Below are 12,500 nucleotides of genomic sequence, written 5' to 3'. Positions count from 1 at the left end.
ATTTTTTTTACCACAATATTCAACGTCGAAGAAAATGTTTATTTCAATGCGCGTGCAAGATCATGACACAAAAGAAGAGCAAGCGTTGTCTATAACTTCCTAGCAATCTGATTGGTTTATTTTTCAAAACGAGTGCTTCTGATTGGCTATTACAACAAGGAAAAGTTGACGCGAGACTCTTATAGACAACGGCAGATAAGCCAATCAGATCGTGAGAATACAAGCAATAGTGGTAAAAGCATAATTTTAAATTAATGAATAAAGGAATTCTATATCATGATGAACGTGACGCAGCCCCGTTATTCGCTTATTTTTAAAAACTTAATTCTCTTACGTTTTATCCTCTCCATATCCCTCTGTTCTTGTGATACACAAGCATGGAACCACAATAACTAAGGGCCCAGCTGCAAAAAACACAATGTATTATTAAACGACATTAACAGGAACATTGTCGGGAAAAACTTTCTTAGAGTTGTCAGAGAAGATTTACAATGCAACCAATCAGATAAATGAAATTTGAACACGTGATCACACTGCTATATTATGGAACCCCTTGGAAAGATGATGTAACAGGGCTCAAACAGCTCTTATTTTTCAGATAGCTGATAATCAGCTATTAGAATCAAGTAGTCGGAAAATTTAGGCCATTTTAGCGATGAAGGATATATTCTCTTTGTCCGAATAATTCATTTTATCTACCCTGAATTATTTTAACGATTCTTTTTATCGGTGAGTAAACTACCTGGCTTTAAATCATCATGCAAATCAAACTTACCCCAACCAAGAATGTAGAAACATTTCCACCGCCACTCTCCGCTAAAAACTTGTACTATGGCGTGGTATATCTGTAAGCCTTCAGCAAGCATCCAAAATACGGCGCTCAAGAAAAGGTAGTGAAGAAAGATGGAGATCACAGTGCAAAGCACCTATGTACAGAAAATCAAACAGGCGAAAACATCGGTTTAAGGCAAATAAATGAGTGAATGGGATCGCACGCATTTAAACGAAAAGTGCTTCCCGAAAGTTTTTTACTTTTGAGTTGAGGAAAGTTGGTGGCTTCTTCAATTTTATGAACCACATAAAGATGTACGCGGCCGGAACACAATCGAACGATATCTGAGCAAAACTATTCACTAAAAGGAAAGTTATCCTCGCGCTTATCGATCTGGAAAATTTAAGCTATTGGCTCTTATAGAACCTGAAATATCCAGGTGGCTTAGTCAAAGGGCTTCGAACCCACACGCGTTAAGTATAACACCGCAGATGTTAAATGCTGCCGCAGTGAGTGAGCAAAAACCAAAATTTGACTTGATTTAAGTTGATTGTTAATTTCGGTTTACAGTGTCCCCGATTAGTACTCCAGCGCCAGAACGACTTGACACTTAAATAAAGTTCCTTTCCTTTCCTCTCCTGTCCTGAAGCGAACGAATTATCGGGAGAAGAACACATTTTTCTTCGGAACGCATGGGGTTGTTGTCAAAGGCACAAGGAATTTGGTGAAATATGCGCAAACCCTCAAACGTCACCGCAGCCATGTTGCTGTTCCAAAACAAAGAAATAGCAGCTGCGATGGTTTACCAAACTAACCTCCGGAAATTGAACTCTATTTTTATGGAAATACTTTCTTTTCTTTCAGTAATCCAATATGGCTGCTGGTCACGTAAGTGAAAACGCTCTATAGATAGTTTTACCGCCATGCAACAACAAAAGAATAAATCCGAAATCGTTCAATGAAAAAGCTCAAGAACTTGGAATATTGTAGGAAACAGGTCTTGTAACCACCTCTCCAATTCTCGGGTATGTGCGGTACATCGTTTCTGAGTTATTAGTCGAAGCATTTCACGCAATTTTGTAGTTTTGTATGGAGACACCATGTGGTCTACCAGTATGGCGGCCGGTAATCAACGAAAACATCTGGAGTTCACTTTACGATGAAAGATAAAATACATGTGTATGAACACATTTCCTAATGTACTTGAAAGGCTCAAACTGCTGATATTCATAGAGATAGACATTTTTTTTTCCAACCAAATAGCTTTGTATCGTGGTATCATGAAGGTGACTATTCGGAAATTCAAAATGCTGTAAGAGGTCACGGAACTGGATGAAACTTGAAAAACAATTTATTTCTAGGTCATATTATGCCAGGGCTCGCATTTTATTGGCTATCGATGCAAAAATTTTACCTTTATTGCATTAATTTCACTTTACTGCACTTCCGTTTGGGATTAATTGACGTACTTTCAGCCAATCAACGCGCTGAAATTTTTTCACGTGCATTATTAAAGCCATTACGTTTGACTTTATTCTTTAATGTTTGTCTATAATTCGAATTTGTTAAGTGAAAAAGAAAAATACAGAAAAAAAAGTTAATTATCGTCGACTTTTGTCTTAAAAAGAAGTACTAACGATAAAGACTCTATACACCTTTAGTATTCTTCTTTTTTTTTTTTTTTTGCAAATTAGAACTTGTTGCCTCGTTCAAGATTAAATATCCTTTTAAATTTCAATTAAAAGAACGAGGCAACAAGAGGCAATAGGCCATTTTCCATGCTTTAAAATTCATCTTGAAAGAGAAGCTTAGAGAACAAAAACAAAGAAAAGTGGATGACATAAAATAATTGTCACAATGTCATAATTGTAACATTCATTCCAACGTGTTTGTTTCTGTTGTTTTTGTCCTCTCTACCTCGCTGTCAAGCTGAATATTGATACTATTTACAAGCAAACAAACGAATACTGCATTGACGGCCATTTTGGAATAAGGTTATTGAGTTTGAGCGCCTTGCTTATGCTTGCGTGGTTACGTCGTTTACCTTAATTTCCCTTGCACGTGAGCCAATCAGGAGAAAAATATTGGCAGCCAGCAAAGCAAAACAAAAGTTGACGTGTATCGTTGTCTTCGGAGACTTCAAATTTCTAGGAAAAGATAACATATTCCTTTGCATAAGTGATTCCAAACTAGATATTCTCTCAACTTTTGTGCAAACTTAGCTTTGGTTGCCTTTTCAGTATTCAAAGGAATGTTTGTTTGGAAAAAGGCCTCCCAGACATTCGACAACTTAGAATTTGAACAAAACTATTTCAAAGAATTTAAATGCTTGTTTAGAATGAGTACCTTCTGCCACCCTCCCAGAAGGAGCCTTTCTTAACTCGACGAGAGAGAAAGGACTCTGCAGAAATCCTGTTAAGTCTTATTGAGTATGCGCAAACCGTTACCTGGAGACAGTTTCAAACCCATGCCAAGCTGATGGCCTTAGCCTTGTCAAAATTATAATGCGCGCGATGCCTCAACCGTTTTGAACGGAGTGACTAGCCCAGAAACTTGGGCTGCGGCGACTTAAAAGACTTGACACGATTTCTGCAGAGGCTCTCTTGCTCGCCCAATGGTGAGTTTTAGGGAGGTTCTGCACGCGGGGTGACGTTCTGCATACTAGAAATTAGTTGACGAATATTCATAAAAGTCATTCCGCCTTACGGGTTTTCCATTGTTCCGTTTTCCAACTTCATTAACTATTAGAGGTCATATGACAAATCCGTATTTCTTAATAACACGTTGGCTATTATAATTGATCAGATAACGAGCAACCGTATCAATGCAATCATAAATGAATAAGGACTTCGTCTTTGAAAGCATTGTGAACTTGTAATTAAAATAATAATAATAATAATAAGAAGAAGAAGAACAAGAAGAAGAAGAAGAAGAACAAGAAGAAGAACAAGAAGAAGAACAAGAACAAGAAGAAGAACAAGAACAAGAAGAAGAAGAAGAAGAACAAGAAGAAGAAGAAGAAGAAGAAGAAGAAGAAGAGAGCGAACACAAACCCAATCCATTTGTTGCATCGAGTCCGGGAATCGAACCTGGGCCACATTGGTGGGAGGCGAGTGCTCTCACCACTGCGCCAACTTTGAACTGTTGCATAAAACGCAATGGCTAGTATTGTGTACTCTAGAGGTGTCATCGGTCAGTATACTACTTCTGGTACGCTAAATGCTTTGAAACGTTAATAAAGTGATTGATTGATTGATTGATTGATTGTTTGATGGATTGAAGACTGCGCACACTCAAGATCTTCTTTGGCGATGCTATGGTTTTTTTTTCACTTTCATTTTTTATATAAGCTATATATTGCTAGTCAGTAAATATTGCAAAGAGTGCATGAAAAAAATTAATTTGAAGTTGGATTTTCTAGGGACTAGAAAACCACGAAATTGCTATCCCCGGTTTTTCTCAGCTATGACAGGGACCCCTCCCTCCTTTGACAATAACGCATATTCATAGAGACATTCTAATGGTGCTAACCTCCAGAAAAGATAGTGAACCATGAGGGTAATGAAAATTCCGAAAAGCGACATCGAACATCCTACAAGTGTGATATAATTCAGCGTTTCACTGTGTCCAGGGTGTTGCTAGAGTAAAAAATGAAAAACTATCGTCAATAACAGTAATAACAAGATGAAATTCGGACACCGAGAGAGAATTAGAAAGTTAGCACGCACGAAGACCGAAAGGGGCTCTGTGTGTGTGAACCACGTTCCCAGGGCTTTTTGGCTGCGAAAAAGCCATGGGAACGAATTTGGTGCGCGAGTAAGGAAAACTGCCAAGCGCTGATTACCCAGAGTCCTTTGTCGTATCTGCTATTGAGAAATTAATATGCATTTCTTGGATCCCCGAAGCATTTAGGATGTGTCATATATACCGTTGTTGCTTCGAACGGAGGATGTTTCATAATAAAAACTTCCGAATTTATTGAAGTTCTTTTATCAGCTTCATCTTTTTGTGGAAGAGTGGTAAACTTCGACACACTGAGTTTTCTAGTTCAGTTGATTCAAAATTCGAGAAGTGTTTTCTTACATGTCCAAAATAGAGTGAATTGCGCAAAAGACCCAAAAAGTTAGGCTTTTAACTGCACTTTGCAAGCCATGCTTACTTACAGAGGATATGCCAGAAGTGTCCAACAAAACTGCAAAGTTTGTCAAGTGATCGCACTCGCACGTAACAGTTTCATTAACATATCTTGAACGTCGACAGCCTTTAGTGGACCAACCACCACCCACAGAGTTTCTGAGAATTAAAAGCCATTCTGTTATTAGACGAGCTTGAAATAGCCTAGGCGGAAGAGAACTTTCTGCGCATCTATTTCTTGTGGTTACCCCACACACGCAGACACAAAATCTCTGGTACTCATCAAACGAGTTGTAGCTCTCCCGTGGAGAATCATTTCGATGGTTTGGCCTGATAGTTCTTCAAAATGTTCCAATTTTCGACTGTTTAATAACTAAATGTATAGACTTCGTGCTCTACTAATTAAGGAGACTGTAAATCAAGTCAAATCAATTTTGTTTTTGTTTTTTATGACGCTGCCTAGCGAGATAAGGTTATGAGAACGTCAGCACTTAACGATACATTTGCAATTTTCCCTTGAAAGACGCACCCGCCAGTCCTGTAAAGTTGGTTAACATTTTACATGCCGAACACTTGAACTTGGAATATTTACGGAAGTATTCATGTAATGTTGTTTTTCGTGCTAAAGCTCCTTAATGATACATCCAGTTCACTTCTACTCACACGGTATAATCCCAGTAAACGCATTTCAAAGAGCTTTCTGTACCCTGCGAGAGAAACAGATGAAATCAATCGGGAAGAATCAGTGATCCTTGCATTCTCTGCTACCACACCTGCCTTTGCAATACCGGTATATTGCTCCACGAGATGAGCTAATTAGCAGTACACGTTCGAACTGCGCGTTTTTGTTTGCCACGAAAGAACAGATAATAAATAAAACGAAACAAGAAAATAACTTTCTTCTCACTTACCGCAATTATTAATGCTAGGTATGTTTCAGGCTTCTATTTAACAATTAGACCCGTAACCTGCAAGGGCTACGGGTCAATAGCCCATGAGGCGAAGCCGAATGGGCTATTGGCCCGTGGCCCTTGAGGGCGAAGGGTCTAATTGTTTTAGTATCACCAAACTAGTCGGACAGAAAAGGCAATAATAAAGTTAGCAAATGAAAGTTGAAGAAATATTTATTTGGGAATAAAACGAAAGAAAGCGTCACGCTTTTCGCTACTCGAGGACTATTACTAATAGTCCTCTAGTAGCGTAGCCAATCAAAATGCAGGATTTGCATTAGTCAACTAGTTGGGTGATACTAAAAGAAGATATCTTAAATTTTCGAACAAGGAATAAAAAATCATCCATAGACTCCATCTATCAACCATTGTCCAAAAAATTATTTGCGTGCCCTTGAATTCAAAATTCTTTATTCCGGAAAAGTAAAATTTCAGCCCTACAAAAGATGTATTTTACATCAACTGCTTGCTATCTCGGCTCTAAAAGGCTACACGAGCTCGAGTTGCGTAAACTTTACAAAATTGGCAGTCGCTTATCCCACTGCCCAGATAGTGAGAGGCCTGGGTCTATTCCCGAAATGACGTCACTAACTGTCTTACATTCCAGTTTTGAAAGAATTTTTCCAATGCAAATCAGTTTGTGGCGTCTTTTTTGAAGAACAGGCCCATACCTCACGCCAGCTTGGCAAGAGTAGGCCTCGAAGATCCCGGTTTTGTGGTCTGTCCTGTTCTCACCAGCAAATGAGGCCATCTTGGTAATGATATCTTAAAGAAGCTTATGGTCCATGAGGCTATGTGAGCATTTGCAGCCATAATTTTAAGGGGGCTTTGGCAAGTGCTGGACATACCCGATACAAATTGTCCAGGAAAGCGCAAGCCCTAGATCGAGCCCTGTCATTCATTGATTTGATACTATCCACGCTTCATATGAAGCCATGATTTTAGTTCCAGTCATAAATTTTAGCTCCTAACATGTCGTTGTGGCAACTTACACAAAAAGTTTGGTAGGTTGAGGGAGACCTGGCTTCAGGCAAGGGCTCGCTTATAAAATAGCATAGCGTAATTTACCAATAAGACCACTTTTTTCTTATTTATACGAAGAATTTAATCGATTACCATGGATTCAAGAAGTTCCTCAATACCGCTGAACTCGATCACAACTGGGTCAGCTAATTTTCCGGGAGGTGGTTGCACACAGCTGGAAATAATACCCGACACCACTCGATAATGATCGCCAATGTTTCCATCATCCGTGCTGAGGAAATGAATATATATATATAATTGCATCAGGTAGGGTTTCTTGAGAACTGGGGCTAAATATTTGAGAAGATTAAACAGCCAGGTAGAAGATTCACTTCAAGTGCGAGATCACAGGACAAGTAGCAATTTTCAGATCCACTTTGTAGTCATAATTAATCTCTTATTGGTACTCAGGTCCCTGATGTTTGATTGGGCGAAACGCACTAAAAATCATAAATCTGTGCACTAGACAAATTAGCCGTTAAGTCGTTGTTTTTTTCCGCGAAGTATACTGAAGCAATCAAACCTAAGTTATCTTCTCATCTGTTTTCCAGTGAGCAAATAAATGTAAGATCGAGAGGGCAATGAAAAAAAGCCTCCCAATAAAGCGGATACTGCAGCTGGGGCACTGATTTGTTTGCTCACTGGAGGAGTAATGTCGCTTTGTAGCTTACCTCTCTTGTTGTAAAAAAGAAGTTAATGTTCTGAACAGAAAGCTTGCCAATTTCGTCCCTGAAAAAATAAAAACAAAACACGTTTTTCCCTTTTTTTCCTCTGAAAAGCTAACAAGAACAAATGGGGCAAAATGGAGGAAAATAATCTTCCCGGAATTTGGCAGGGTCCACGGCAGGCGTTCTTAGGGGAGATGAAAGATTCACCTAAGAACAAAGTATGGAAAAATATATTACCGAAAAGACAACGACATTCAAATACTAATAACCACCTCGACAGCAACGCGAATGCCGCGGGGGAAACCAAAAGCTCACCCCGCTGCGCAAGTACATTTCAAGTACCTTTCCACCCTCCACGAAAGAACAACGGGAAATGACTGAATTTGAAGTCCGGTGGATAACATGATTACGCAGAGCTGCCGGTTTTCGATGCTTTCTCCACATTTTAACTCCCATTCTGCGTGATTTGCAGCCAATCAAGGCACATTTTGAATTCGTAACAACTTGGGACAATATTTCTTATAACAAAAATGGTGCATGTGAACTTGTATTTTGGATTGACGTCCTCCTAGCTGCCGTCTTCGTTTTAGCGTTAGCATTTACCAGGCCTAGAGAGGGCAGTGCAAATTCAGAGTTTATATTAAAAATCGTCACCCTCCAAAAAAGTAGCCTGTTCCAGGCTCTCAGATAGTGCAGGCGAGGGAACGAGAACGAGCAAAAGAAATACCGAAAAGGATGATTAGTGTCTTAAGTGACCCCGCTCCTTAAAAACCCCACATTTTTTTCCTTTTGGAAACTTAAATAAGACTAGTGTTTTGCATAAAGAAGGTTTCAGTCTTCTTAACCATTAAGGTGTCAATATAGAATAAGTACATAAAATATATTATTACCGTTTGTAAATTGATTTTCAATCATCTTGAATAAGGAGTTTGGTAAGGTGATGGACTGCTTTCCATCGTTCGTCCACACTGGCGTTGAAAGAGGACCATCGGAATAATTAGGGAATGTTACTGGGCCTTTAATGTCTTTAGGAACACGTTTTGCTTCCATTGCTAATAAAAAGAAATGGGATAATGATTTGTTAAGCAACTCAGAACAACATCGAGGTAACAGATGAAATGCTCCCTGGTGTTCAAGATCGAGTTATAAGCAACATGATTAGTGCTGTACCCGAGACTTTTTAAGTCTGTTTGAAACGTACTGTCGCTTTTCAAATGGGCCAGGCGTTGCGAGAGCCGTGTTTGTTCCGTCGGTGAAAGAGGTGGGGGGAGAACGCGTTTCTTAAAAATGCCGAAACTTTTCGAGCGTAATTCGGTTGACATAAAACGCTTTGCATCTTCAGAAAGAAAAAGTTTCAGGTCACGAGACTTTAAGATTGTCCCGAAAGTCCCGAAACTTTTTGGGCCGTTTTCGCGTGTCACAATTTCCTCCATATCTTAAGATTTCTTAAGAACGGAGAGATTTTAAGTCAACAAACTTCAAATCATTTTGCTTCGTGTTAACTTGAAAACGTGCTAAAAGACCAGCTTATGAAAACAAGCGGAATTCAGTTTCGTAAATGGCTTTTCGGGTCCAAAACGTTACGGACTCCAGTAGAGAAACTGGCCCGTTTCTCGAACGTCCCGTAAACTTTTCGGGCCCGAAAAGCAATTTGAAAAACTACGATCCACTTATCCTGAAAAACTGATCTGTTAACATGTTTTCGTTATCAGAGTAAACTATCACAAAGTTTCATGACTTGAAACGTTTCCCTTTTCAAGATACAAGGCGTTTTATGTCACCCGAAACACGCCCGAATAGTTCCGGGACTTTCGAGAAACGGGCCCCTATTGTGAAAGAAGGCTTGAACAGGACTCGAACCCATGACCACGCGACAGCGCTGCATCTATTCTGCCAACACGATCTCTTCCTCAAATGAAAGATTATCCTTCATTGTCACTTTGCCTTAAATGAAGTATTATCCTCCATTTTGACCACTCTGTCCCAGGACTTGTGGTAGCAAATAAAAAGAAAAAAGTAAAAGCAGCCCCTGGACAGGATTTGAACCCGGAGCACCCTCTTCGAAGGAACTGTTTTTATCCACTTAACCACTAACGATCACCTGACTGAAAATGTGCCGATTATTTACCAAAATTAATTTGTATATATATAAAATCATTCCTGAATAATGGTTAAGTCTAAAGCTTGATTTTAAAATGGTTAGCTTCCTCTTGAAGTTCGGTAACCGACATTTTTCATTGTGTAAGCTTGCTTCTTAGCGGGTGTTAATACACGTTTACAGAGGCACTTTTGGAAGAAAAAATTATTGACATTAATAAAAAATGGCATCCTCGCAGTTAGTGACGTGGTAGTCTAGTGGTTAAGTGAAGGGGTTATTAATTACATGTTCCCAGGTTCGAGTCCTGCGAGTCCCGACATTAGGGTTCCGCTTTTAAAAGAAATATGTTCATTTTCCCATGATCCCTATCAAGCTTTCAGTGTCCAAAATGAATGATAATACTTCATTTGGAAGAAAGTGACAATGAAGAATAATCCTTCAATTGAGGGAGAGACTTGGTTGATTTTACCATCTGAGCTAAAGAGCCATCAGTGAGTTGATGACTTGCAAGTTCGTATTATATCCCGTCATAGGGAATAAATGAAATTTCGTGTATTTCAACTTCATTTATGTAATTTGAATTCTAAGAGGAAGTGCCCGTCACAGTTAAGCCTGAAGCCTGGGCTCAAACAAATCGTCCGATGATTTAACCTTTTTCTGGTGACAGAACTGATACGATTGTTTGTTGTTATTTTTTTCTATTGACGGAAGAGAGAATCGCGGTTGTGAGTTACGCCAATTGAGCAACCTTCCTAAACCATAATAAAGGTAAAGTGAAAGTCACTGCTTACGAGCCAGAAAGCCCATCAGGCCGGCGCTCATCTCCGGTTCCCGTAGCATGAAGCGACTAGGGGTATTTATACTCCCCCCTGGATGGGATGCTAGTCCACCGCAGGGTTACCCCCAGCATTACACCAGTACCCATTTATACACCTGGATGAAGAGAGGCACCGTAGTGAGAGTAAAGTGTCTTGCCCAAGAACACAACACAATGTCCCCGGCCAGGCCCCGAACCCGGACCACTCGATCAGGAGTCGAGCGCACTAACCATGATAATAATAATACTAATAATAACAGTAATAATAAAAGTTCTAACAAGACTTAAATAAGGCATCCGAGGAGAGCAGACTTTATTCATTGAAATTTTAGTCTTTTGTAATTGTACATGTTCACCTAGGCAAAGAGATAATTTGGGTGTGTTCAACTCGGAAATCCGCATTTAAATCTTAAAATCTAAATCTCCAGATTTCCAGTCGAACACAAAATCTGAAAATGGATCATGTTTACCGAAATATGTCGCATTAAAGTTTAAAGACAGAGACATGTTTACGCCACCCGAAAGACAGGCACAAGTTGTTACTCACCTATGTTTTCCTTCACCAGATAAAACGGCTCCTTTGAGTTACTCTGACCATTAGCTACTTGAAGTCCAAAGTCTTCTGCTATCCGAGCCAAACCAGTTGCGGTTCTATCACTCTAAACAGAGAGACAATTCATCATGGTCAGTCCATAAATACGTAGTTCTTATAAGTAGGGATTTGTTCGCAACAAAAAAGGATGATCAGGTCGTAAAAAGGCGCGAGATATTTCGTTGACGACAGAAATAAAAGTAATAAATTAAGTAATGATCACTCACCTTTTGAAGCTGTGAAAAATCTTCCAGGTTGTTTAAAGTAAGGAGATTGCTAACAATCTGAAGAAAGCCCTGAGAAAAGTAAACGCACAGAAGTATAAATTGATACAATAAGCGAATAGAAGGAAAAATTACAACGAAAGGGGTTGAAGGAAATTTGCATTTCAAGGGCTTCTCGTCTGGCATACGCCGGATAGTTTGTGCAAAAAGGCTAAACTCTCCCCGTCCACCAATCCCAGGTATTCTAAGCTTGCCGGGCCAACCAATCTTCAGGGAGGTACCGCATACCAGTAGTATACAAGAGGAGGGGGGAGGGGGGAAGGGTTCTGCGATGGGCAGGATCATGTAGATCGTCATTTAGTGTGGAATTAGCCCTTTATCCTCGTGATATCTAAGTGCCCAGGCAATAATATTATATGACACTTCTTCTCCCTAAGCTAGTTTCCTGTAGCTTCCTGTTCGGTCTATTAAAGGATATTAATTAAGCGTCATCTGGCCTGCTTGTTACAATAACGCCCCAACGATACAGACCCTAACCAGTTAATTCTCCTACCTTGACCCCGGTTAGGGTTTAACGTGAGCCACTAAGGATGCGGATCGATCCGCCTCTTTCACCCCCCCCCCCCCCCCCCCCCTCTGCAATTTATATACTACTCACGTCGTAAGCTTTGTTTATGAGTAAACAGAGTAAGGCATAATCTCGACATTACATTCAATTTTATGCTATCGAGAAGAGCTCATACGGGATTGCCTGACTGGTCAATAATTATTAAATAAAGCCTCATTAAAGTAAAAAAAGTTCTAACTTACTTCAATGTTTCTTTGATTAGTTTCACTGCCGTTTGCAAACTTCTTGTTATATTCAACAACCTCGCGGAGTATCTGAGTTGATATTTTGATATCTCCAGCCATCATCGCATCGTATCGTTTCGGTGTAGTGAGAACAGTTAACTCAGAAATCACATTGGTTATTTGGTCGCTTGATGGCAAGGATAAGTTGAACAGCTTGTTGATCTAGCAAAAATTGAGACACTGTATCAAGAGCTATACAGTTAAAATTTTCTTACAATTACTGAGAGTCACAGAACCTCAGTGTCATGCTAAGATTTTCCTTTTAGACCCTCTTTACATTAGAACCTTCTTCAATTAAGCTAACATTTCAAAGCAGGGTCTTACAAAAAATATTCTAAAAAAATCAATCAAATAACATCTTGTGTAAGCT

The 12,500-nt window shown here is 39.5% G+C and overlaps 1 protein-coding gene across 1 annotated transcript in view; it reads right to left on the bottom strand.

Annotated features, from left to right (window-relative positions):
- Nucleotides 1-12,500, bottom strand: part of LOC138037425 (adhesion G protein-coupled receptor B1-like) — a 41,609-nt gene that overhangs the window by 17,695 nt on the left and 11,414 nt on the right. Inside the window, exons 7-18 of the mRNA XM_068883353.1 lie at nucleotides 12,089-12,292; nucleotides 11,282-11,350; nucleotides 11,010-11,121; nucleotides 8,438-8,599; nucleotides 7,551-7,608; nucleotides 6,973-7,111; nucleotides 5,570-5,613; nucleotides 4,936-5,065; nucleotides 4,304-4,410; nucleotides 2,817-2,919; nucleotides 776-926; nucleotides 335-404 (exon numbers count right to left, since the gene is read on the bottom strand). Coding sequence (XP_068739454.1) covers nucleotides 335-404; nucleotides 776-926; nucleotides 2,817-2,919; nucleotides 4,304-4,410; nucleotides 4,936-5,065; nucleotides 5,570-5,613; nucleotides 6,973-7,111; nucleotides 7,551-7,608; nucleotides 8,438-8,599; nucleotides 11,010-11,121; nucleotides 11,282-11,350; nucleotides 12,089-12,292 — 1,349 coding nt within the window. The remainder of the gene's footprint in view (nucleotides 1-334; nucleotides 405-775; nucleotides 927-2,816; nucleotides 2,920-4,303; nucleotides 4,411-4,935; nucleotides 5,066-5,569; nucleotides 5,614-6,972; nucleotides 7,112-7,550; nucleotides 7,609-8,437; nucleotides 8,600-11,009; nucleotides 11,122-11,281; nucleotides 11,351-12,088; nucleotides 12,293-12,500) is intronic.

The sequence above is a fragment of the Montipora capricornis genome, chromosome 2 (assembly GCF_036669925.1).
Source record: "Montipora capricornis isolate CH-2021 chromosome 2, ASM3666992v2, whole genome shotgun sequence".
Lineage (NCBI taxonomy): Eukaryota > Metazoa > Cnidaria > Anthozoa > Scleractinia > Acroporidae > Montipora > Montipora capricornis.
This window is presented reverse-complemented; position numbering and strand designations above follow the sequence as displayed.